The sequence below is a fragment of the Callorhinus ursinus genome, unplaced genomic scaffold, assembly GCF_003265705.2.
Source record: "Callorhinus ursinus isolate GAN/ISIS: 27379988/994484 unplaced genomic scaffold, GSC_fseal_2.0 scaffold1, whole genome shotgun sequence".
In the NCBI taxonomy this organism is placed as follows: domain Eukaryota; kingdom Metazoa; phylum Chordata; class Mammalia; order Carnivora; family Otariidae; genus Callorhinus; species Callorhinus ursinus.
This window is the reverse complement of record NW_027397063.1, coordinates 117,874,864-117,902,670: the sequence shown is the minus strand read 5'-3', so window position 1 is coordinate 117,902,670 and position 27,807 is coordinate 117,874,864. Positions and strand designations below refer to the sequence as shown.

The 27,807-nt window shown below is 37.6% G+C and overlaps 1 protein-coding gene and 1 pseudogene across 3 annotated transcripts in view; both read right to left on the bottom strand.

Moving 5' to 3' along the window:
* Window positions 1-1,370: 1,370 nt before the first annotated feature.
* TOPBP1 (DNA topoisomerase II binding protein 1) overlaps window positions 1,371-27,807 on the bottom strand; it is a 52,121-nt gene continuing 25,684 nt past the window's right edge. For all 3 annotated transcript variants that reach the window (XM_025867172.2, XM_073899965.1, XM_073899968.1), the window contains 10 exons: window positions 25,194-25,510; window positions 24,371-24,543; window positions 18,586-18,797; window positions 17,054-17,340; window positions 9,481-9,654; window positions 9,281-9,390; window positions 4,685-4,808; window positions 3,970-4,116; window positions 3,750-3,852; window positions 1,371-1,612 (listed from right to left, as the gene is read on the bottom strand). In XM_025867172.2, coding sequence (XP_025722957.1) covers window positions 1,386-1,612; window positions 3,750-3,852; window positions 3,970-4,116; window positions 4,685-4,808; window positions 9,281-9,390; window positions 9,481-9,654; window positions 17,054-17,340; window positions 18,586-18,797; window positions 24,371-24,543; window positions 25,194-25,510 — 1,874 coding nt within the window. In that variant the 3' untranslated portion in view covers window positions 1,371-1,385. The remainder of the gene's footprint in view (window positions 1,613-3,749; window positions 3,853-3,969; window positions 4,117-4,684; window positions 4,809-9,280; window positions 9,391-9,480; window positions 9,655-17,053; window positions 17,341-18,585; window positions 18,798-24,370; window positions 24,544-25,193; window positions 25,511-27,807) is intronic.
* On the bottom strand, window positions 19,310-22,299 carry LOC141374015 (glyceraldehyde-3-phosphate dehydrogenase-like; annotated as a pseudogene).

Genomic DNA, 27,807 nt, shown 5'->3' with positions numbered 1-27,807 from the left:
TAAATGCACTTTGGGACATTTTTTTCTCTTCAAAATATTTCTTCCAGAAACTTACAAAATATTTAGAAAACATCTATTTTGATTAAATGTCCACTTATTTAAAACTTCAAAAGGGAAAGTTTACTGTCAAGAAATTATTTTAAAATTCTAAAATGATTGCTATATTTAAAAATGGAATTTCTCTTAATTATACAGGCTTAGGGAAACATGGTAAAGTTTAGAAAACTTTACTTATGAGTACATGTATTTTTATCACTTGAAATAATAAGAACTATAATTAGTACTATAAAAGGGTATTATAAAAGCTGCCTTAAAAGAAGGTCCCTTTGGCTTTTGGTAACCAAACCTCCCAGAGTCCAAGATAGACCAGCCATATACTGAACTAGAGTGAAGTGTTTTATGTCATAATTTTAACAATTCCACTAGAGTAAATATAATTCCAACTATTTTCCTTCTATGTATATACATATAAGTGGAATCTTAACAAATATATTTTACCAAAGCTCATGGTACCCCCAGTGTTCATTTGCCTCAAATATAAGGAAGACAGCCTTTTATTCTGAGTTTATTTATCTACTCTGACTTGGCACAAGAGTTAGGCTCTCTGTAATGACAACACATGATCTGAAGTATATTAAACAAAAAGCCACTTTCACTCAGCATGCAAATATAGAATTGGCCTCATGAAATATATAGGTAGCTTAAGACAGATGCATAGTTCTATCAATCAATTCAAGATAGAAGTTCCCTAATACTCGTCATACAACTGGAGATTCTTCTATCAGGAAAAAGATGAAGTTATACTACTGAACTTGAATCATATCACACTGAGATCTGTAATCACCTTTTCTAGAAGATAAATTTGTAAAGAGAATACAAAATACACCTAGTTTTAATAAGAAATAACTAATTTAGAACAAATATTATTTATACTAACATGACAGAACAGAGAGAATTACCCATTGAATCCATTTCAAATGAGGCAAAGTGGATCCTAAAATCATTTTCTTCTCAGGGGAGGTTACAAAAAATATTAATCACACCACAATGTCAAAGCAGTTGCTTGGTATGGAATAAAGCTTTGTCTGCTTCCTACCCCAAAGTAAGAATTCTAGAACAGCTTGGAACAAGGGACGGAAGGAAAAAAAGCTAGGGAGGAAGGAAAAGCTAGCCAGTAAAAGGCCACATAAGCAGTATATAATATATATACTTTGGGCTAAATAAAGCCCAGTAGTATAACCCTTTTCCTGGTCCTGATATTCTAATCTTTTTCTTTACTGATTGCCACACCCCCACCCCAGGAAAGGTGCAAAGTTAGGCTTAACTCGTGGAACTGAGCCAGCAGGAAGCTAAAGAATGAGCTACCCTCCTCTCAAGTCACCAAGTCACTCCTTTTTGCCATCAGTGACGGGTACATACCTCAGTGCCTCCAGGACTCTACTTCGCCCACTGCGGGCAGAGCGAGTGCTATCAGGGGTTGAAGAAGCACTGTTACAACCACTTCTTGAAAGGGAAGCCCTCTGTCCTTGGGGTTTCACTATTGATGTTGCAGACATTATCTCCTGCAGCTGCTTTTGAAAGTTTTCTCTCATCTCCAAGGTCTGTGTCAGAGCTTGAAAACACAAAAATACACCAATTGTTTCTTTTTTATAGCATCTCATTCACATTAACTGTTTTGTCTAGATTTGGTTGAACACAAATTTATTCATTTGACATTTACTGAATACTTACTACAGGCTATAGTAATGTACTAAGACTAGGAATATTCAGAACATAAAGGCAGTCCTTACCAGGACGACTGTGTACGAAAAAAATCAAGAAGCTCTACTAAGACACACTGCTAAGACCTGGTGATTATCCCTTTTGTAGAGCCCCCTGCCTGCTTCTGACCCTCTCCTGTGTTATGTACCACACTCTGAGGTACATTACAGAAATTAACATATGTGATTTTCCCCTGTGGTACTTGAAAACAGACCACAATATATTTATTTTTGGTTTCCTTGTAGATTAAACACAATGGTACTAAATAAACATTTTTGGAATGAACTGAGTGGGACTAACTAAATAGGTAAGTCATAAGGAAAGCTCCAGTAAGTAGGGTAAAATGAGTATGGAAAGTAGAAAATATTAATCCATTAAAAATAGGACATATATAGATACAAATTTATTCACTGCAGTACTCTTTGTAATAGCAAGAAATCAGAACCTGGATGCCCATAAAAGGGACTGATTAAATGGCCATTCATACAATTGTGAAAAGAAGATTCAAAATGAAGCACTGCTAAGAGTCACTTAAAACAGTCAAAGGACGCTGAGAAAGTAGGGCCTACGCACAGTCTCCTGTTTTCAGTTCCCAGAACACCATGAACTATTAACTGCTGTCAACTGTGACTTGTCAATTGCCAACTCCACCACCTCCTAGAACATATCCTTCTATTTTGGACTGAAAAAGAGATATGACCTGTTAGCCAAATAATAATCTTGTATCCGTTTATTTTATTTATTTATTTTATTATAAAGATTTTATTTATTTATTAGAGAGAGAGAAACAGCATGAGAGGGGAGAGGGTCAGAGGGAGAAGCACACTCCCCGCTGAGCTGGGAGCCTGATGTGGGACTCGATCCCAGGACTCTGGTATCATGACCTGAGCCGAAGGCAGTTGCTTAACCAACTGAGCCACCCAGGCACCCTCTTGTATCAGTTTAAACTCTGACAGCATCAGGGGCACCTGGGTAGCTCAGCTGGTTAAGTGTCTGCCTTCAGCTCAGGTCATGATCCCAGGGTCCTGGGATGGAGCCCCGCATCTGGCTCCCTGCTCAGTGGGGAGCCTGCTTCTCCCTCTCCCTCTGCCCTTCCTCCGGCTTGTGCTCTCTCTCAAATAAATAAAATGTTTAAAAAAAAAAAAAACTCTGACAACACCAATCATATTTCTTTCAAAACAAGTTACATAACCTTGTGGGGTTTTTGCCTATATAAGCTTGTCCTCCCTGCTTGCAATAAGGAGTTTCAGTGAACTATATCACCCGCAATCCTGAAAACCCCAAATAATAGCTTTTGGTTGCTTTACAGCCTCTTCTTCTTGGTCAACACAATGAATACTATACAGTTGGGAAAAAAAAAAAAAAAGAAAGAAAAAGACCAAAGAAGCTCATGTACCAATATGAAACACTGCACAAGTTGAACTATTAAGCAAAAAGATAAAGATCAAAGTATAAAACAGCATATATAGTATGTCCACCCTTTATATTTTTTTAAAAAAAGTGCAGAAGAGAACATATGTATTTATGATCGATTGTGTATGCATAAAACTGTAGGACACATAAGCAACTAAAAACATTGGAAGAGTGGGAGAAACTCTTCATGCATCCTTCCATACCTTTAAACCATGTGCATATGTCAAAATATATTATACATATACTAAAGCTTTTTGAAAGTTACTGGAAAGAACTGAACCAAAGAACAAATTTTTACAAAACCATCAATTCCACTTACCTTTAACAAAATAGGGCTGTATCACACTACCTCTGTAAAATACCTAGTTCCACAGATTTCATAAGTTTCACACTTATAAATCACTAAAGCTTTGCATATTATTACTTAATGATTGGCATGGAACTTCAATTCAATCCTCAAATATATGCTTTATAGAGACACAGAAAACAACTTTGTTTTTCCAAGCAAAGGAAGCATTCTGTATGAAAGATATATATTTGTAAACAAAATTTTTTTGTAATTTAAAATATTTTACCTCCTTTAGAGTCATTCCTTCCATCTCCATTTGATGTTGCTGATTCTTTATTACCGGTGGTTATACTGTCTATATCGTTTTCTTCTATAGGCAAATGATTTGGCTATTCAAGGAAGAAAGTTACAATTTCTTAAACCAAGTCACTGCATAAAGTTTCACAGCACTGTATGATTATACATTCAGCTTAAGGAGGAGGTAAATGTGTTACCATATTATCTACCTCATCATCCTTTGTTGTTGAATCTGCTGAGAGTAGTCGACTATTAGAGAGTCTGCCATCTTGCACTGTACTGATATCCAAGCTCATTTTGGGATTGTAAGTATGTGGATAAAGAGATTCAGGAAGATGTTTATACTCTTGCGCACACTGCAATATAATGGCATGCTTTAAAACAGGACTGAAAAACATCTTAGTGAATAAATTACGTTAAGTAGAATAAGGACAACCAATACATTATGTCCTAAGACAGCAGAAGTTTGCAGAATTAAAATTTTACAAAAGTAGGTGACACTGAAACATACCATCATACAAATGACAAAACTGTTCTAATTTTAATGTCATGTACACTGAAGAGTAAGATCTAACTCATTCCTATGCTTTTGCCAAGATATCATTCATAGTCCTGGGAATACCCGGAAAGAAAACAGTTCTAAACTGCATTGGCATGCTAAATTAATTCTCCTTAAATTACTATATTATCTTTCACATCATTTTTAATTAGGGAAAAGAATCAGAGAAATCAGAAAGAGTACCCATTAAAAACTCAAGTATTTAGGGACTGATCTTAAGTTTTTAATGCCAAAGAAATGAAATGTGCACTGTTAACTAAGGTTATCAAACTTGTTTACATACATGGAAACTGGTTTGTGTCCTGAAACAATGTTTGTGTACATTCTCATTTAATAGAGAGGGAAGGAAAAAAAGTATTGCTTACTTCTAAAAGCCAGTGTTCTGAAACAATGTGTACTCCTCTTTCTTTTACAGATTTATACTCTCGGTTAGTGTCATTTGGTCGGCCTTGATAAATGAAATGAGTCACCGTTTCATCAAAACTCCATCTGAAACAATCAAATTTTAAAAAACAAATAACTAAGACAAATATCTGAGTTTAAGATGATCATTGCTCTCTACGAACAGAATATATTCACCTTCATGAAACTTTCACTATCTAGAGTAATCATGGACATTAAATGACAGGCTCCATTTTTTTGGGTGGGGGGTCAAATTTTACACATATATCTCTAGGTATGTAAGTTCAGAGATCTGGAGGGTAGGTAGTCTTTAAAAATATTACTTGCTTCTTTATACTTTTTTGAATTGTTTAAATTTTCTTTTTTTACAATGAGTATCACTTTATAGTAACAATAAAGGTATTTTAAAATCAATCAAATAGGCAAAGCATCCAATCTGTCCTCCAGTTATTGGCAGTTACTAGTCATTGTACATTTCCTCTGTGTGCCATAATAAACTATGTACTTTACACAACATCTCACCTATTCCTCTCAACAATCCTAACACACTGATATTATTATATCCACTTTACAGATAAGGAAACTGAAGGTTAAGTAACATATTTAAGGATATTCAGTAAGTGGTAGAGCCAGTTTTGACTTCAAAACCCATACTCTTAATGAGTACATTAGCCTACAATCTCTTGATTCTTCCCATGGAATAGTTTCTTGACCTAGGAAAATAATTTAAAAATTGTAAAATATATACTATCCTTCTTAAAATCAAGTAAAAACAAGAGAAAGTAAAAATTTTATTTCTGAATATAATCACCAAAATAAATAGGTTTCTCATTATGGACACTTAACATACTTTCCATTTCCTAAATAAGAAATAACTCTATTTTCTATTTTTTTAATTTTTTATTGTTATGTTAATCACCATACATTACATCATTAATTCTTGATGTAGTGTTCCATGATTCATTGTTTGTGCATAACACCCAGTGCTCCACACAGAACGTACCCTCTTTAATACCCATCATCAGGCTAACCCATCCCCCCACCCTCCTCCCCCATCACCAGGCTAACCCATCCCCCCACCCTCCTCCCCTCTAGAACCCTCAGTTTGTTTTTCAGAGTCTATCGTCTCTCATGGTTCGTCTCCCCCTCCAACTTACTCCCCTTCATTCTTCCCCTCCTGCTATCTTCTTCTTTTTCTTTTTTCTTAACATGTTGCATTATTTATTTCAGAAGTACAGATTTGTGATTCAACAGTCTTGCACAATTCACAGCGCTCACCATAGCACATACCCTACCCAATGTCTATCACCCAGCCACCCCATCCCTCCCACCCCCACCACTCCAGCAACACTCAGTTTATAACTCTACTTTCTAAATAGCCAAGTTAAACAAATTAAGAAGGCATATTTCCTTCTAAATTATATTATAAACATCTCTATTTCCTACTCTATTGTCTGTGTTTCCTCCAAAATAATAGTAAAGAACACCTTGCCTAATTTAGTCGTTAGTCTAATAGTTGTTTCTACTTCTGTTAGGGAAAACAATACAAACTTAAATAAATTATAAAGATAATTAAAAAAATAAGAGGAACACTTCTGCCTGATTCATCTTGCTTCATGCCTCACTGCAATAATATGGAAAATGTTGAGTTTCAGTCCTCCGAGATCCTTTAATGACAGACTGTCAATGATCCTAAAATGTTTAGATCAGGAATTAGCAAATTTTTTCTTACAAGGCCAGATGATAAATATTTTAGGCTTTGCAGGGCAAAAAGTTGTTGTAAACGTAAAAAGTTAAAACTACTCCACTCTTGCCTTGTATGAAAGCAGCCATAGATAATATGTAAACTAATAGGCATGGCTGTGTTCCAATAAAACCTCACTTAGAAAAACAGATGGCTGATCTTCTGGTCTAGATCAGTGCTTTCAGCAAAATTGTTACCTTACAAGCTATTTTGTAAATTTGTGGGAGTGATTTTGGTTGTTAAAATAATGTGTTTATATGATGAGGGGTGGTACAAGCATTTAGTAAGGTCAAGGGATACTAGAAATTCTGAGGAAGAGTTACACATACAATTATCCCGTATCTTGCATGATTTTCTAATGTCCTGACACAAATTCAGAGGTTAAAAAAAGTTTGTTTATAATAATCTGAGGCCTGTTTTACTTATAAACACAAGTGAGTTTTTATTTTTTCAGTTTAAATATACACTAATGTATCGAACATCCAACTACTAAGCAACTGATGGAAGACTATACTTTGCTTAATCTGTAACTTTGCCAGATTGTGAACAACTCTTGGTAAAGTCCTGTTACTGACAGAAACGCTGCTCATGGTATCTGAGTCTCTGTATCTGTTTCAGCCTTGTGGCTGCAGCATTTTAAGTGATTTTACATATGTATGTAAACATATGAATACTCTGGGGCGCCTGGGTGGCTCAGATGGTTAAGTGTCTGCCTTCAGCTCAGGTCATGATCCCAGGGTCCTGGGATCGAGTCCCGCATCGGGCTCCCTGCTTCTTGGGAGCCTGCTTCTCCCTCTGCCTCTCTCTCTGTCTCTCATGAATAAATAAATAAAATCTAAAAACAAACAAACAAAAATCATATGAATATTCTGTTTTCTTCCAGTGTCATCAGGCACAGGCATTTACATACTAAACAAATTCTATGATTATGTGCCTTCTGATGACTTTCATTTTTTAAAATTATAAAGTAGTTAAGTTATGGGGTGCCTAGGTGGCTCAGTTGGTTAAGTGTCCAACTCCTGATCTCAGCTCAGGTCTTAATCTCAGGGTAATGAGTTCAAGCCCTGTACTGGGCTCCACATTGGGCGTGGCACCTAATTAAAAAAAAAAAAAGTAGTTGTTATATTTGTGAAATCCTTTTAGAAGAGGTAATGCTATGACATGCTGAGGAGATCTGGCCTAGATGTTTAACTGTAGGAAGTGGGAGGCAGTGTCAGATGATCTCTTCAGTATGCTCAGGTTCTAGCTTATGGATGGGAATAAGTGGGACAGTTTCATTTGAGAACAGATTACCCTATGAACATATAAATATTGTAACCTCTACATATTAAAGTAGAGACTTCACCAAGTCTGAGAAATCCCTTTCAGGAATAGATTTTTTTAAAGATTTATTTATTTAGAGAGTGAGTAAGCGTGTGCACGAGTTGGGGGTGGGGGTGGGGGTGGAGGGACAGAGAGAGAGGGAGATAAAGTCTTAAGCAGACTCCTTGCTGAGTGCAGAGCCCGACGGAGGGCTGAATCTCATGACCCTGATATCACAGTCTGAGCCAAAGCCAAGAGATGTACACTTAACTGACTGCACCACACAGGCGCCCCAAGGAACAGATTTAAGCAAACTTTCAATCAGTTAAATCTTATTTAGGAATTTCAGCAACAGATTCTATTTTTCACACTGAGAGGACTGGCATTTTAAGTCTTATTAAAATTCAAGTTCTATAGGTTCCTTTTATGTCTTACATCAAGTCCACATGCAAAGAGAATATACAATAAAGCACTCAACTTTGACAAATATACAGACCCTCAAAGGACTCTTGTGAGAATGAAATGAGATAAAGCTTGGCTCATACTAAGAGCTCAGCAACTGGTAAAAGGTAATATGATTATAATAATATGTAATCATATAGTAGATACAAAACAGGTAATACAAACATTAGTTCTAACAAGTAAAGCTTTTCTAAAACAGATACATTAAACACATTAAGATGCTTATAACTATCTCAGATACATTTTATTTTTATTCTCCTGATCTAATTTATCAAATAGAAAGCTAACCAAAGTAACACTTACCAAAGGTGAAGATAAAGCCAAACGTATTTCTCAAACTGTCTGTTACTTATAGAACCAGTCATTACGCTATCTACAAATGGTTGAATACAAGTGATTAAGAAACCTAGCACTGCCGACAGTGGAGTACGATGGACTCAAGACTGGCTGGCATGGGTAAGGCTCTCTCAATCCCTGGCACACATACCATCTATGCTAGAGGCTGTCTCTAGCATGGCTGTCAGGTGGAGGGCAGATCTGATAATCTATACCTCTAAAGTAGTGAAAATGAATAGAAATTACACCATGCTACAAAAAAACCATTTGATTCCTGGAGGGCTGCAGCACTGCTCACAGGAGGGCTCTACTCTGAAACTCACTAAGGTACAAATATGCTTAATCTCACACCTCGTATCTCATATGAGTGAATGTGCCATGAATCTTTTACTGAATGTATTAGGCAAAGATGCTTCTTGTACTCGTAATTCATGGAACCCAAGTTTCTAAGTTTCTAGAATAGTGAGTGGCACAAAATAGGTTCTCAAATATTGGTTGCACATACCCTAAAAAATACACATAGCAACGTGAACTGATAATGGGAGTGAGTATTTTTCAAGGATGTAGTAAACGAAAAATCAACTGGAGATACCGCAGACAATATGACATGCTAAAAGGCAAAATAAATGGTCCTTTGTGGATGCTCACAATAGCTTTAGGTTTTCCTATATGTGTAGATAATATCAGTACCAAAACAGAAAGATGTGTCAACTACCTGTAATCTGCTCCCAGAGACGCTGCAATCCCATTCAGTTCACCCTGCTTCTTACTGAGTTTCTTACTCACACATACCACTACCTTGTGAAGTGGCTTGGGGGCTTCTTCCTGTCCATAGGAATGAAAAGAAACAGATCAACTATTATTGTTTGAAATATTTTATCTACAACTTGCCTTTAATAAGAGATCTAATTCTACCTTCTCCGATTGGGCATCCTTCAGCGGAGGGCTGGCAGACAGAGCAACAGCATTTCGAGAGCTATTTGCCAAAGCAAGTTTCAAGTTTCTGACAATGACTTCTGAAAGTGGCGTACTCAGTTTCCTTTTCTGCTGGCTAGGACCTCCTGGAGTTTCCAAGGCTGCAAGTGCATCCTGTATGTATGTCAGGGGAGAGAGAGAGGACGAGAAAGAAGAGGAGGAGGAAGAGGATTGGAAAGGACAGAAGGGAAGAGGGGACAGTAGGGAACAGGAAGGTCAACGGTACAGGAAAGAGAAAAGGGAGAGGTCAGAGAGAGAATCCTCAAAATTAACTGGATTACAGCTTTAGCCTCCTCCGGTTTTCCTCCAAACAACAAAAAGAATGAAATATTATCTGCATCTGAACATAATAAAGAAAAAAAACTTCATGCTGTCCAGGAAATGCTTACATTTTCAGCTGTACTCACCATATTTGGCTGAACCTTAGAGTGGGAGGTGCAGTTAAAATTAAGGACACCAAAAAGCAAAATGAACAAACAATAAACATGGAAGGAAACAAGCAAGGATGGATACGAGCAAGATCTGAACTGTAAGATTAGTAAGTTGGCTGTACTGAGAATTGTGAAAAATCCTCAAAAGGACAAAATACATTCCTGTTCCCAAGCCACCCACAGTTCCCTCATGAGAAGGGATCACTGTTACTTAGGACACTGCTGCTCCTCTTTTCCATCTGTATAGTACTCCATGCACACAGCTGACTGTATTTACCACTGCTCAACTGATGAATATTTAGGTTAACAATCTTTTGCAAGTATAATGATGCAACCAACTACCTTGTACACACACCATTTTGCACATGTAAGGATAAAAGGAAACATTTAAGCAAAATTTATGTAACAATGTTGACATTCTCACAAGCAAAGCATTAGAGTGTTTCCCAACATGTTTGATAGCACAGTGGGTAATCAGATTTTTTTTTTGCCCATCTGATAGGTTAAAAAAATTTAACTGTATGCTTTCCCACTCTTTTCTACTAAACGAGATTAAACATCTTTATGCATGTATAATACTTCTATTTTTTTGTGACAGCTATCTCTTCCTAACTTTTGCCCATTTTTTCCCCATTGCTTTTTTTTTTAAAGATTTTATTTATTTATTTATTTATTTATTTAGAGAGTGAGAGTGCAGGGGGAGGGGCCGAGGGAGAATCTCAAGCAGACTACGACCTGAGCTGAAATCCAGAGTCAGATGCTTAACGGACTGAGCCACCCAGGTATCCCGCTTTGGCTTTTTTTTTATTCACTTGCCTGAATATATTTGTATGAGTTTGTATGTATACATATCCATTGAGATATACATATATTTGTTCCCAATTTGTTGTCAAATTTTTGCCATGGAGAATTTTTAAATACTTTTATTGCACATTTATAAAATCTGGGGCTGAATGTGGAGAATTTTTTAATGCTGTCAGATTCATATGAACCTTTTATTTCTTTTGAGGTATATGTTATAGTTAGAAAGGTCTTCCTTGGGGCGCCTGGGTGGCTCAGTTAAGTGTCTGCCTTCAGCTCAGGTCATGATCCCAGGATCCTCGGATTGAGCCCCACATCTGGCTCCTGGCTCAGCAGGGAGCCTGCTTCTCCCTCTGCCTGCTGCTCTCCCTGCTTGTGCTCTGTCAAAAAAATAAATAAAATCTTAAAAAAAAAAAAAAAAAGGCCTTCCTAATGCTGGGATTATTGAAAAACAAACTTACTCTTTCATGGACTATTCTATTATTTTTATGCCTTTATTTCTTGTATTTAAATATCTAATCCTCTGAAATTTATTCTCATGTAAGGGGTGAGTTTTCATCCCGTTTTCTCAGATGGCTACCCAGTTGCCTGATTTGAATGCCACCTTTATCATATAATACATTCTCCTATCTATGGGGTGTAATCCTGTGTATTAATAGGAGTACTCATGTAATGACACACTGCTTCAATTACTGCAACTTCATACAATGCTTGAATAACTAGTAGGGCTACTGCCTACCCTCGATTATCCTTTTAAGATTTTATTTATTTGAGAGAGTGAGGGAGAGAGAGAGAGAGCTGGGGGAGAGGGAGAGGGAGAGGGAGAGGCAGACTCCCTGCCAAGCAGGAAGCCCAACGTGGGGATCGATCTCAGGACGCTGGGATCACGACCCGAGCCAAAGGCAGATGCTTAACCGACTAAGCCACCCAGGCGTCCCTCTTTTCAGATTTTTAATACTATTTTTGCTTGCATTTTTAATAGGATTTATATTACCTTTATAGATCTTTACAATGTTTAACCTTCTTTGTGAGAATATGGAAAGACTTTCTATTTGCTAAAGTTTTTCAAAGATTCCTATATAGCATTTAAAAAGATTCTTCAAACAAAAAAAATCAACCTCGCATAACACAGCTACCTGCTTTCTGCACCTGCTCCATTCACATTGCTTCCTTTCTGGTATTTCCCCCACTTAAGCATTAGATCCCAACCTCACTCACAACTCAAGGGATGTGGTTTCAGCAATTCTCCCCTCTTGTCTACATCAACTGGATCTCTACTAGATTGGCCATACTGGCATACAGTTATTTCTTTTCTTTCTTTTTTTTTTTTAAGATTTTATGTATTTATTTGGCAGAGAGAGAGAGCACAAGCAGGGGGGAGTGCATTGGGAGAGGGAGAAGCAGGCTCTGCGCTGAGCAAGGGAGCCTGATGGCCCGATGCCAGGACCCCAGGATCATGACCTGAGCCGAAGGCACTGAGCCACTCAGGCTCCCCTACAGTTATTTGTCCTATCTTGAAAATAAAACAACCTTCTTTTGACTCTACTATGCCCTACAGCAACCACCCCATTTCTTGGTTCCCCTTTACAGGTAAGATTCCTCAAATGCACTGTTTATATTCAATGTCTATAAACTTCTCACATTCCCATATGAATCTATACTGGCTTCCACTTCCACCATGTCATCAAAACACTTCCTGTTAAGATCACCAGTGACCTCCACAATGCTACATCCAGTGGTCAATTTTCTGTTCTGACCTTTCTTGACTTTCAGCAGCATCTGACACAATTAACTATTCTTCCTCAAATATTTTCTTATGTGGCCTCTAAGACAATCTCTAGGCTTTCTCTTCCCTCACTGGTGGCTCCTTCTCAGTCTCCCCTGCTGGTTCTTCCTCTAAATGTGAATCCCTCAGAGTGCTCCTTGGACATTTCTCTTCTCCTGCTCACTTGGCATCTATTCTCATATGGCTTTAAATATTACCTACAAACTCGAATCCCCAAATTTCTTTCTCTAGCCCAGATCATTACCCAAACTTCAAGCTATGTATGTAACTACCTATTTGACAACAGTACTTGGATATCTAACAGGCATCTCAAACTTTATGTGTCAAAAATACAAACTCTTGATCTGAGGCCCTGATCCCAACCCGTTCCATTCAACTCAGTTGATTGGCAGCTCCTTTCTTCTAATCTCTCAGACCAAAAATTTGGAGGAGGATTCAAATTCCAAACATTTAAACACCTGCCATGTACTAGGGAAAACTGATGGAGAACAATCATTATCTAGACATAACCTTGTAAAATTATTAGATTTTAAAGATAAAAGAAAACTCCACATGGCCTTCAGGCAAAAAAGATGAAATTAACTTACAAAAACAACACAATTAGACTGGCATCAGAATTTTCAAAAACAATATATACAAAGAAAGGCAGCAGTGGATTAGCATTTTCAGGAAACTCAAGAAACAAAAAAATGCAAATCAGGAACAGTACATCCAAATAATCTGTTGAAAAATCAGGTCTTGGTAAAGGTTTTGAATGTGTAGAACTCAGGAAATATTGTACACATGTGTCCTTCCCGAGTATTCTAGAGGATGCACTTCATCCTACCAACAGATGATGGGGAAACTTCACAAAGGAATGACAGTGAGCATTTCACATATTTGACTGTAGAGTTAAGACTAAACAAGGGTGAGGTCCATGGGTTAAAAAAAATATATAAACATTTTATTTTCTGACAAAGTAGATAAATGTAATTAAAAACAGTGGAAGAGAGAAAATGGAGAAACAGAATAAGATTACTGACTGCAACAGAAGCAGCAGGGGTCAAAACATCATTTACAACTGACAAAAGGTTAAGTAAGAAGGGGGTTTAAGGGCACCATAAGAATAAAACTAACAAACCCTTTCCTAAATAAGGAAAAACAAAAAAGAAAAACAGATACCTGAAGAAACATGTAACATACACACATAGATAACATAAAGTAATTACAATATATGACAGAAATGAGACCAAGTATAAATCATATTAAATGTGAATGTGCCTAAGTTGCCTGGTTGAAAGAAAAAGATTTTTTAAATGGCTCATAAAGCAAAACTCAATTCTATGCTCAATTCTACCTTTAAAATTCAGCAATCCCCAAAGACTAAAATGAAGGAATGCACAGGATTATAAGGCAAATGAAAATCACAAGATAGTACGAACTGAAATCCTTATACCAAGGTAGACTTCAAGCCAAAAAGTATTAAATGAGAAAAAGAACATATCCCAAGTTACATTAATAATTATGTCTATGCACTAATTAACATAGCAAACCACATGAGATGCAAGAAACAGAAACACACCATATTAGGAAACTTGAAAACACCACTTAGTAGGAGTTCAATGAACAAAAAATAGGAAAGGATATAAAAGATCTAAACAACATAATCAGTAAGTCATATCGTGTGTGTGTGTGTGTGTGTGTGTGTGTGTGTGTGTGTGTGTGTGTAGCAAAGACTATCCATGTTGGAGAATACATCTTCTCATAAAATGTTCTCAAAAATCAAGAAGTGTTCTCAAAAACTGATCGGCTCAGTTGGTTAAGCGACTGCCTTCGGCTCAGGTCATGATCCTGGAGTCCCGGGATCGAGTCCCACATCGGGCTTCCTGCTCAGCGGGGAGTCTGCTTCTCCCTCTGACCCTCTTCCCTCTCGTGCTTTCTATCTCTCATTCTCTCTCTGAAATAAATAAATAAAATCTTTGAAAAAAAATTAAAAAAAAAACCTGATCATATATCAGGGCACAAAGATCAGTAAGTTCTATGAAGTAGAAATATTATAAACAACACTCTAATCACAATGTAATAAAACAAGAAATTAAAAACAAAACAAAGCCTTTCCATCTGGAAAGTAATGAAAATTCTATTTCTGAATAAAGGGTATATGAGTATTCCTTCTAATATTTTTATTTTGCAACTTTTTGTAAGTCAGAAATTATTTCCAAGTGAAAAGTAAAAAAACAAAAACAAACCAAAAACCAAAAACTAAAACCCCAACTTATAATTCCTTGTTGGCAAGGATGGGGGACACTGGGTGCTCAACACATTACTAGTAGGAGTATAAACTGGTACAACCACTTTGACAGTTAGTCTCTACTAAAGTTGAAATATGACCCAGCAATTTCACTTTTAGGCGTATACCAAAAAGAAATGCATGCACACATATTTCAAAAGACATGCACAAGAATGTCTACATGATTTGTAAGAGCAAAAATCTAGTAGCCATCTAAATGCTCATCAATAGTAGACTGGGTATGTAAATTGTGGTATACCCATTTAATGGAATATTATGCAGCAGTGAAACCAATGAACTAAAGTTACAGGAACAAGGACACAGCTTTCAAACAGGTTGAACAAAAAAAAGGCTCAAGAAGAATATATATTATAATTCTACGTTTAAAATTAAAAATAAAAACAAGCATAATAAAACTAGTGTTAGAAGTCAGGAGTGTTACCTCTGGAAGGAAGGAGGAAACAGTGATGAAGGAGAGGCATGAGGAAGGCTCTATGGCACTGGCAATGATCTCTTTCTGAACATGTACAGTGGCCTTCCAGCTGTTAACTTTAACATTTAGCAGCACATTTGTTGTACTTTTCTGATGTATGCCAAATAAAAATTAAATAGAAGATTTTTAAAATATGAGGCCTAACGTGTTCAATTTTATGATTATTTCATGGGCCCTATTGTTGAGTAAAAAATTCAATGTACCATATTACATCAATTTGAAGAACCACTGATTGTAAGATGAAGTACCATTTTATGTATTACCAAAAAGGAAAAAAAAAAAGCCCCCAAAATCAGCCCCCCAAAAAGAAAGGAAAAAAAAAGAAAAACCCTGCTAAGTAAACTATGACTCTAAATGATAAAACTTTTAAATGTGTTTTGTGCCTTCACTGAGACTATTTCAGAACCATCAGCTTTCTGCAAGGTATCTAAAGAAGAATGGTGTCAATGACTGGGAATATTTCTATTTTTCTTGCCTACTAGTATCATTTCATCTACTATTCAAAGAGTCTGTGAGCTAAGAGACCTTAGAGATCATCTAGATATACTCCATGATTTTACAGATGGAGATAAACTCCAGCCCAAAGAGGTTAACCTGCCTTAAAAGACAGCAAGAAGCAAAACAGAAGCCTGATTCTAGATCTGTTCTCAAACCAGTGATTTTTCTCTATTTCTTAAGGCATAATGATCAGTGTTAATGATAGTACCAAATGTTACTTTTTCGAGCAAAGGTTTTGCTTGGTGAGAACTATCCAAAGTATCAATTTATATTTATTTTCTGAAGACGAACAATCTGTAAATTTTATAAACCTACTCCTAAACACACCAGTAAAAATTATTAGAATGTTGCTTTATGTTTTTTTAAGTAGGCCCCATGCCCAGCATGGAGCCCAACACTGTGCTTGAACTCCAGACCCTGAGATTAAGCCCTGAGCCGAGATCAAGAGTCAGACACTTAACCGAGTGAGCCACCCAGGTGCCCAGAATGTTGCTTAATACCCTATCAGCAGAACTCCAACAGATGATTAGTACAGTAATTGTGCAAAGGCTCATGGATAAAAAATCATCAACAATGATTTTAATAGCCATTTGAAAGGCCAACAGCTACTAAAGGAATAGTGAAGAAAATCATTTTTGGAGAATAAGAGGAAACCATTTATTGACAAATAAACTCTTGATCTGTGAATGAATTTCTCAGAAAAGGAGCCATCCTCCAGTGCTCAGGAGATCAAACAAAGATGCAGACTTAACCCATCTTTTCAAGGGAAATGACTGCAAAATAAGGTGATAATAGACACATTCTTGGAGGGAAAGCACTGAGGGTACTGCTAGAATCAAAATATAAGTAGCAATGGGTTTATATCATAGTTTATAAAATCATTTCATCACACCATTTCATTCGATCCTTAAGATAAATCTGAGTTTTCAGAGCAAGTGATAGCCTCTTTGTACAAAAGAAAAAGCCTATGCTTGGATATGTTAAATGATCTGTCCAGAGTCATACTGTTCGTGATCTGGGACTTGAACCCAGTCCTGATTTCACACCATTTTACCTCCAGCTGTTATCTCAACCCTAAGTATATGATGGAACGCGATAATATGAATCTACCTGCCAGTATCTCTGGAAAACTTACTACCACAAACTTTAGAGGTGATGCAGAATTTGGAGCTTTAACTTTAATATACTATGAATTGTTAATGGTTAACTCCAGGACTGTTTTCTATAAACCCTACCTTCACATCAAAGGAAGGTTTGAAGAGTTTGTCCTTGGACAGAAATTTTGATGGTGTATCCAGATGTAAGGAGGGCTCCTTCTGAAGTCGCTGTCCCACTGGTGGGGAGACTGAAACCTGTCTGGTGTGTTGTGAGATCACAGCACGGAAAGCTTTACTCTGAAAGCGGTTCATATCTAAAGGTGTAACAGCTGTTTTCCTGTGAGTTTCCAGTTGTGCAACAGGATGCTCCAGAGTATCTGGATTTAGATTCACCCTGTTTGTTATTTCAGTTTCCAAACTTTGTTCTAGAGATTTAAAATGAAAAGAAACAAATGTGAGCCACTAAGGTCATCTTTTATCTCTAAAGAGGCATACACAAAGTGATACTCTTATATCATACTGTTAGTTTTCATGTGAATTCTCAAGTACACTTTAAGTCACAAAGTTATATACCTACCTTCCAAGAAACAAACCAAATGATGTATTAAAATATGTTGAGTTAGACAAAGCATAACAATTGAAACAATGAATGAAATTAGACTTCCTATTTCATATTGTTGCTTGAAATATTTTTAATAAACCTCACGATTTGCCAAATATTATATGTGTCATCTTAGTCAATGGCAGTTAAAAAAAAAAACAAACCCAATTACATATACTCTGAGTTAACAACTACAGTGAAGTTTTTAAAAAGTTCTTAGTGAAATTTTAATATGACCTAAATGTCACTTTGCCTCAGTTGTAAAATTTCCAGTCTGTCTGGGTAAGCAATAATGGCTCTGAGAGCTGTTCCCAAGCTACTGACTTGTCCCTGAAGTTTGCCTAGGGATGCCATCATCTTAGAAGAGGGGGTACTGTGTCCTCCCACCAGCCTTTTTTCAACATTTAACAAAAACACTTAATAGATGGCTATGCCATGCCAGGTCCAATGCTAGACAATGGAAATATATAACGCACAAGACATGCATATTCTTTGCCCTTTCAGAGCCTGTAACTGAGTAGGGAGATGTGAAAGCAAACTAGAATTACACCACTGGGATCAAAGGTTCAAAGGGGATAATGCAGGGAGTTTTGGCAAGACAAAGGCTATAGTTGGTGGGTCAAGGAAGGCTTCCCAGAACTGAAAGATAAGGACAAAGAGGCAAGCATGAGGTGCGCTAGAGAAAAGACACAGAAGTCCAAAGATGAGAGGAAGCGAGAGCACATGATTGACATGGTGTGTCAGTGTGAGCCACAGAAGGAACAATAAATGGGATCCTAGCTCACATCGTAAGACTTCAAACACTGAGACCCCAGAATGCTTCTAGATTATTTTGTACCTTCCAGCTTTCAGACAGTGCCTGCAGTAGAGAACAGGTAAAATTAAGTATCTGTGCTATGAACATGTTTATTTTGCCACCCAATAAGGAATGCTTAACAGCGGTGCACAACACTCAACGTGAAAAGGAGAAATCAGTGACCTTGTCTAAAAACAAGCTTTGACACATTCATATTCCAGAAACCATCAAATTGTAAAAATACATATAAAAGAACAAAATAAAAGTATTAACCTTCTTTAGTTGACTTTTCAATCAGAAAATGGCTTTCATTGGCTCTCTTTCCCATTCTAGCAGTCTCCAACAACCAAGATGTGGTGACTGCTGGTAAATTCCACTTCTTGGCAGCTTCATATTTAGATCCACCTGGTTCTTTCAATACAAGATGTGTACTGGCAAACATGCCTTTCTTTGCATTGGATTTGCGAACAAAGAATTCTTGAACGCTGAAAATTATATTTAAATAAAAGCAAACGGTCATATACACAACTAGTGAGCAAGCTAAGAAGGAAGTTTCTAATACAACTGTTGTTAAGAGTTCTATATATAATACTCGCTGATAAAAAGTTGATGTTTACGAATCCTCTTACAAACGCTTACTCAAAGATAAAAATGTATTGCTACAGTAAAACTTTTTATAAAAACATAAGCAAATTAACCTAGACTTTCAAGAACTAACCAGGAAAATTACCTCCTTAATTAGTCATCACCTACCCACCTTGGCCCTTCTTCCCAAAAGGAGGCATGGAATAGCCAGGGAGCACAGAAAGGGTATGAATAACACACTGTATCTTTCTAGCCCACTATGTCTTCCCAAAGCATTTTCAGACATAATCTCATTTGATACCCTTAATATTTGTGAAATACCAGTATTTTACAAAATATTGTTTTTTTTTTAAAGATTTTATTTGTGAGAGAGAAAGAGAGAGAGAGAGAGAGAGAGAGAGAGAGAGAGAGAGAGAGAGCATACGCACATGTGTGCGCACAAACGGGGAGCGGCAGGCAGAGGAGGCAGAGGGAGAAGCAGACTCCCCGCTGAACAAAGAGCCCGATGTGGGGCTCGATCCCAAGACCACATAATCATGACCTGAGCCCAAGGCAGACGCTTAAGTGACTGAACCACCCAGGCATCCCTTTTACAATCGTAAAGATACCTGGGAAAAGATACAATTAAGTGACTTGTTCAAAATCACAGAATATTTATTAAACACAGAGAACATGGGGACAGAAAAGAGAAGTCCACCACTTGATATATAAACAGAATTTTTTTTTTAAACAGCTTCTGGGTTTTATGCTCTAGTTCCCACTTTCAAGATTCTTTAAATCTCCCACATTTTTCCTAGCACTTTCATGGTTTCATTTTTCACATTTAACTCACTGATCCATTTGGTACTTATTTTGTATGAGATATGGCTCTAACTTTATTGAATCCTATTTACTGAATAAGCCATCTCTCTTCTTCAATGACTTGGAATATCACTTTTTTTAATAAAGATTTTATCTGAGAGAGAGAGCACAAGCGGGAGGGAGGGGGGAGAGGCAGACTCCCCGCTGAGCAGGGAGCCCCATGTGGGGCTCGATTCCAGGACCCTGAGATTATGACCTGAGCCGAAGGGAGATGCTTAACTGACTGAATCACCACCCAAGGCATCCCGGAATATCATTTTTATCATACACTAAATTCCTGTTTGTATTTGGTCTATTTCTAGACTTTCTGCTCGTTCACTGAACTTCCTGCAACTTATTAAAGCCACACTATTATTTAGTGAGGTTTTACAAAATATATTTAAATAACTATTCTATTTTGGAATTTTCATGATTTTTCTGCTTGCTAACCTTTTCTTAAGAATTCAAGAATTTAGTTTGCTTGTTGCCCTCCCTAAAAAATCTGGATGGCATTTTAACTGGGATGTTAAATTTATACATTAATGTAGGGGACTGAACAATAGAAACTTTATAATCTTCTTTTCAAGAACATGGATATCTTTTCTACTGTTCCCTTAATAGCATTTTATAAGCTTCTGTAGCTCTTCCAAGTTTCCTGTTAAACCTGTTGGTAAGTATTTTATCTCTCATTGAAACTTAGTTTTCATTAGCTTTTCTAACTGGTTGTATGAAGGTCAATGATTTCTGTATATTAATTTGCCACTTTATTGATACTTATTAAAAGCCACTTTACTAAATTTTTCTCTAAGCACTGCTTTAGTTTAACCCCTGGAACTTGGGTGTCATACTTTTGCTATCATTACTTTCTAGATTTTCTGCAACTTCAGTTTTTTTCAAAAAGCTTTTTATTGTTTAGTATAATTCAAATACAGAAGACAGTGAAAATGGAAATACAAAATTTAGTGAATTATTATTAAGTGAAAACCCTTGTATCTACCAACTACATCAGATGACAGAATCTTGCCAGCCACTCCAGAACCTCTCCAATGTGTCCCTTGCTCAATTACAACCCCTCCATACCTCCCTTCTTAGTAGTAGCCACTATTTGGGTATTTGTGGCAATCACTTCCTTACCTTTCTTTAGTTTTATCACATAGTGCATTCTTAAAAACTAGTTTTTTGGGTTTTTTTGTCTTTTAGCTTATAGGCTCCGTCCTCTTTCCCTTCCCCTTAATACATATTTGTTGAAGACACTGTATTATTTATAACAAAGTTATCTCAGAGTCTGGATTTTGCTAACTGCATTTCTGTGCTATAGTTTAACATATTATTATTTTTTTTTTTGGCTGGGTACAGTATACTTTATTGATGGTACATGACAAGGTAGGCTTCCCCAAGACCCTCCCCTTCTTCAGGGGGCCTGGGATGGAAATGGTGGAGGTCGGGAGATTCTCAGTGTTTTGGGGGATAAGTTGGGGCAGGAACTCCCCAGCAGCTGAGGGCCTCTCTCTTCCTCTTTCTCTTGCTGGGGCTGGTGGTCCAGGGGGCTCTTACTCCTTGGAGGCCATGTAGACCATAAGGTCCACTACCCGGTTGCTGTAGCCAAATTCATTGTCATACCAGGAAATGAGCTTGAGAAAGTGGTTGTTGAGAGCAATGCCAGCCCCGGCATCGAAGGTGGAGGAGTGGGTGGTGTCACTGTTAAAGTCGCAGGAGACAACCTGGTCCTCAGTGTACCCCAGGATGCCCTTGAGGGGGCCGTCTGATGCCTGCTTCACCACCTTCTTGATGTTGTCGTATTTGGCAGCTTTCTCCAGGTGGCAGGTCAGATCGACGATAGACGTGTTGGGGGTGGGGACACGGAAGGCCATGCCGGTGAGCTTCCCGTTCAGGTCAGGGATGACCTTGCCCACAGCCTTGGCAGTGCCAGTGGAAGCAGGGATGATGTTCTGGGCAGCCCCTTGGCCATCACGCCACAGCTTCCCAGAGGGGACGGACACGGTCTTCTGGGTGGCAGTGATGGCATGGACGGTGGTCATGAGTCCCTCCACAATGCCGAAATTGTCATGGATGACCTTGGCCAGAGGAGCCAAGCAGTTGGTGGTGCAGGAGGCATTGCTGACAATCTTGAGGGAGTTGTCATACTTCTCATGGTTCACACCCATCACGAACATGGGGGCATCGACAGAAGGAGCAGAGATGATGACCGTCTTGGCCCTGCCCTTCAAGTGAGCTCCAGCCTTCTCCATGGTGGTGAAGACCCCAGTGGACTCCACAACATACTCGGCACCAGCATCACCCCATTTGATGTTGGCGGGATCTCACTTCTGGAAGATGGAGATGGACTTTCCAATTGATGACAAGCTTCCTGTTCTCAGCCTTGCCTGTGCTGTGGAATTTGCCATGGGTGGAATCATACTGGAACATGTAGACCATGTAGTTGAGGTCAATGAAGGGGTCATTGATGGCGACAATACCCACTTTGCCAGAGTTAAAAGCAGCCCTGGTGACCAGGCGCCCAATATGGCCAAATCCGTTCACTCTGACCTTCACCATCGTGTCTCAGGGATGCGGCTGGCACTGCACCAGAAGATGCGGCTGTCTGTCGAACAGGGAGGAGCAGAGAGCCTATTCTCCTATTTCTTATAAATCAGTAGTTGAATCTAGAAACTTCATCATATTGAGGTTTTATCATTTTGGTAAGGCCACTTTAAGGTGATAGTGTGTTATTCATCAGGAGGCATATAATGTCTGTTTTCCTTTTTATTATGTGATTACTGATTTTCAGAGCCCAGATGTTTTCATTCATTAGGAGTTATAACCCTATCCTTCTTCATTTATTTGTTGGAATACCTCTTAAAGAGAAACTGTCTTATCCATTATTATGGTACTCTGATACAGATTACATAGGAAAGGCAGGATAAATACTTGATCCTTTCACTTTATCTGACAGCTTTCAAATAATGGGCTGGTTTCCCAGCATCTTTCAAACATGACCAATTAGCTTTGTTTGGAAGTCATTATGAAATCATGATTTAAACATTATTTGATGTGTTTGGATCCACTGCCATTATTCTCTTTAGTGATACTTAAATTTTCCTGTCTTTGGCCAGTGGAGGTCCTTTTGACACAACTTCCTTAGCAGTCCTTGCTATCTGGTCTGACAAAATGTTCCATACTCACTGATACCTTTTCTGCCCCAGACCTGGAATTAATTTTTTTTTTAAAGACTTTATTTATTTGAGAGAGAGAGTGCAGAGAGAGAGAGCAGTGAGCATGAGCATGAGTTGGCGGGGGGGTGGGTAGAGGAAGAGGGAGAAGCAGGCTCCCCACTGAGCAGGGAGCACGATGTGGCACTTGATCCCAGGATACTGGGATCAAGACCTGAGCCAAAGGCAGATGCCTAAGGGGCTGAACCACCTAGGCGCCCCCTAGAATTAATCATTTCTTTACATTTTAGTTTCTTTTAGCCAGAAATGGTATTTTAGGATCACAATCTGGGCACTGGGATTGCTTATTACCATTGTGTTGATAATGATTTCTAGGCTTATAAATGGGTTTGAATTCCTCTTAGAACCAAGAGTTATGAAATAGTTCTAAAATGTCCAGTTTATAAGGTCTTTTCATTTTCTATTTATACTATTCATTTCTAGTCTTTTTGCATCATGATTAGTGAGTATGGTCTGTACTCTTTCTACTTCAGGGAATTTACTGAGCTTTTCTTTGTGGCCAATTTCTTTATAGGCAATGTTTCTTAGTGTTCTACAGGCACTTGAAAAGGTATGTTTTCTGTTTCAGGGTAGATGACTATGCTATTGAAATCTAGATCCTTCCCTGTTTTCCTATGTGACCTCTCATGAAATAAAAGATGGAAATTAAAGTCTCCTACATTACTAATGTATTTCTGTTGATTCCACCTTGTATCTCCTAATGTTTTCGTCTGATGGATGACAGTCATGTTCTTTTTGGCATTTATATATTTTAACTTCAGTGTGACTAGCTATTTACAGTGCTCTTCTTTTTCTTACTTAATGCTTTTGCATTTGAATCCAAACTTGTCTGACATTAGAACTGCAACCCCTCCTTTCCTTTTGTTTGCATTTCTTTGACATACCTTTGCCCATCTTTTTTTTTTCCAGATGTTCTGAATCAATTTGTTTTAGGTGTGTCTCTTTAAAGTCATTTTAAGTGTTGCTTCAAGATCTAATCTAAAAGAACTTTTTTTTAAAATATAAAAGTTGATTTCATTTACATTTACTGATATAAGTTTTCTGCTTCCTTTTAGAACAGTTACCACCTAAGGTTCACTTAGGGGTTGGGCTAATTTGAATTTTGGAAGTAATTTTCTTTTTTTTTTTTCCTTCCCAAGTATTCATTACTGAAAAAGAATAAATTGCCCATATGGCCCATGGAAGGGAATAATGCTTGGATGTGCAATATTCAATCATGGCCCTCATATCAGCTTTACATATTCCCTTTCCTGGTAGGTAAGCACTAATGCCCATGGTCTGAACCTTTGCCAGGTATCCATCTAGTAGTACTGAGCCATCACAAAGCTCAATTCCAATTTGAATGTTCACCAATAAGTCAAAAGGTACACCATGATAGCAAGTGCACAAAAAATACTACATACCTTGCTCCAAGGCGATTTGCTAAGAACGTCAACGAATCTTTTTCTGCTCCTGCACACTGGCTGAACGAAATAACACAACCCTCTAAAGGAGTCATTCCTGCCATTACTGGGACTGGTATGAAGAGAGGATTTGACTTTGGATCAATTAAAGTCTGATAGTCTATACAAGTTACCTTTTAAAAACAAGAGACACAAGAACAGCAACCTGAAATAAGCAACTAGTGGTTAACACTGGTTTGGTTACAGTAGCAGTAATTTTAGTTTACATGAAAAGCGATTTTACTTGAAAATAACCTTGTGTATGCTCATTCTCAATACATTTCACATTATATTAAAAAAATTAATTCATTACACAGGATATTAACATCAGGCAGGTTTACCATTTAATTACTAAATATTGCGGTAAATTTAATTTCTTCCCAAGTATTAGTTTATAAATTTTCCTCTTAGCTCTTGGAAAGTTAAAAAAAAGTGGTTGAATTACCAGTGTTCAGCCAATAAAAAAGAACAATACAAAAGTGCACCCATGCTTTGGTTGTGAGAAAACAGCGAGGACTGAAATAGTATGAGGTGACCTGGGGTAACATCTTAAGAAGGAATGCTGCTGCTGTGGCCCCAGGGAAACAATAAGCTCTACTCTGCCAGGATTGGGGCCAAGAAAGCTTGCGTATTTTCCTATCTTACAATTCCCTTTGCTAAACTCAAAATCTAAACCTTGCGCAAATGCCAATTTACCTAAACTGAATTGCTTAGGAAATAAACATTAACACTCTCAGGGCCTGATATCCTTCAACACATTTCAACTGCTACAGGGTTTTCTTACCAGCCACGTATTTGTGACAACTTCTCCCACAGTTGCTTCTACTTCACACCCCAGCAGAGGAACCACAGCATAATCAGCAACAATTCTGCTCTGAAGGGACACGATTTTTCCAGCATTTTCTCTTATGATATTTGCAATATTAGATTCATTTTCATTACTAAACCCCAAAACAAGGAAACTCTTTTGGCTAAATAAACCTTCTTCAGTAATTGTAGAAGCATCAGGGAGGCAACGAGTGACAGAAGACTGGTTTTCTTCTTGCAGAGAAATATGAGTAGAGTCATTAAAGGGCTCAAGTTCAGACTTCACAGCTTCAACTGAAAGAGAAAAAGAAATGTTTTCTAGCAGAAAATTTATCTTATACTTAAAGGTAACATGAAGCCTGAGAACTGTGACCACAGTCACAAAAACTAAGGCTCAGTAAGTACACAAACTCATCCCATCTTCTTGGCTACCAAGAGTACTGTCATTATTTCCATCTTCCATTAGAAATGACAACAGCAATCATGTCACTGTTCTAGGTATTCCTAGTATACTAGAAACTCCAATTAATTGAAAATTATGATGCTCTGGTAACTCCCTGGGCCTGTCTCAGTCCCCAAACCGGTTTTGCTAATTCACAACAGAACTGAGAAAGTATCATTAAGGAAAAAACAGAAGTAATGGCCTAAATGGTCAAGCCCTTCACGTGGAAATAACTGATAAATATAGTAAGAGAATTATGGTTATTGCTTTTTATGGTTTTTTATCTTTCAAAAACCTCCTAAAATTTTCATATTGAGTTTACAGCTGCTTAGCTACTACAATATGGATTTAACAGAACTACTGATGAAGGACCCAAGCAAATAGTCTCAACTATTACATTTCAGAATCAAGTTGGCTGATGGATAATTAGAAAAAAAAAAACATAAATGTCAGTAACAAAATATATATAGTCCCTAATATGCAATAAACACTGGCAATTCGAGGCTAGAAGTTTAAAAGGTAAAAGTACTATTTAACATACTACTGGAAGTCTTAGCCTCAGCAATCACACAACAAAAAGAAATAAAAGGCTCCAAAATGGCAAGGAAGAAGTCAAACTTTCACTATTTGCAGACGACATGATACAATATGCAGAAAACCTGAAAGACCACCAAAAAATTGCTAAAATACATGAATTCAGCAAAGTTGAAGGGTATAAAACCAATGTGCAGAAACCTGTTGCATGTCTATACACCAATAATGAAGCAGCAGAAAAAGAAATCAAGGAATCGCTCTCACTTGCAATTGCACCAAAAATAAGATACCTAGGAATAAACCTAACTAAGGAGGTAAAAGATCTGTACTCTGAAAACTAGAGATCACTTATGAAAGAAATTGAAGAGCACACAAAGAAATGGAAAACCATTCCATACTCATGGATTGGAAGAACAAACACTGTTAAAATGTCCATACTACCCAAAACAATCTACACATTTAATGTAATCCTTATCAAAATACGACCAGATTTTTCACAGAGCTGGAACAAACAATCCTAATGTTTGTATGGAATCACAGAAGACCCCAAATAGCCAAAGCAATTCTGAAAGAGAAAAACATAACTGGAGGCATCATGATTCTGGATTTTAAGCTCTATTACAAAGCTGTAGTCATCAAGACAGTATGGTACTGGCACAAAAACAGACACATAGATCAATGGAACATAATAGAGAGCCCAGAAATGGACCCACAAGTATATGGTCAACTAATATTTGACAAAGCAGGAATGGATATCCAGTGGAAAAAAGTCTCCTCAACAAACACTGTTGGGAAAGAAAACTGGACAGCAACATGCATAAGAATGAAACTGGACCACTTTCTTACACCATACACAAAAATAAATTCAAAATGGATGAAAGATCTAAATGTAGAGACAGGAAACCGTCAGAATCCTAGAGGAGAACACAGGCAGCATCCACTTTGACCTTGGCCTAGCAACTTCTTACTAGACACGCTGTTGGAGGCAAGAGAAGCAAAAGCAAAAATGAACTATTGGGACTTCATCAAGATAAAAAGCTTTTGCACAGCAAAGGAAATAGTCAACAAAACTAAAAGGCAGCCTACAGAATGGGAGAAGATATATGCAAATGACGTATCAGACAAAGCGTTAGTATTCAAAATCTATAAAGAACTTATCAAACTCAACACCCAAAAAACAAATAATCCATTCAAGAAATGGGCAGAAGACATGAATAAACACTTTTCCAAAGAAGACATCCCGATGGCTAACAGACACACGAAAAGATGCTCAACATCACTCTCCATCAGAGAAATACAAATCAAAACCACACTCAGACACCACCTCACACCTGCAAGAATGGCTAAAATTAACAACATAAGAAACAACAGGTGGTTGGCAAGGATGCACAGAAAGGGGAACCCTTTACACTGTTGGTGGTAATGTAAACTGGTGCAGCCACTCTGGAAAACAGTATGGAGGTTCCTAAAAAAGTTAAATAGATCTACCCTATGACCCAGCAATTGCACTACTGGGCATTTACCCCAAAGATACAAATGCAGTGATCCGAAGGGGCACCTGCACCCCAATGTTTATAGCAGCAATGTCCATAATAGCCAAACCATGGAAAGAGAC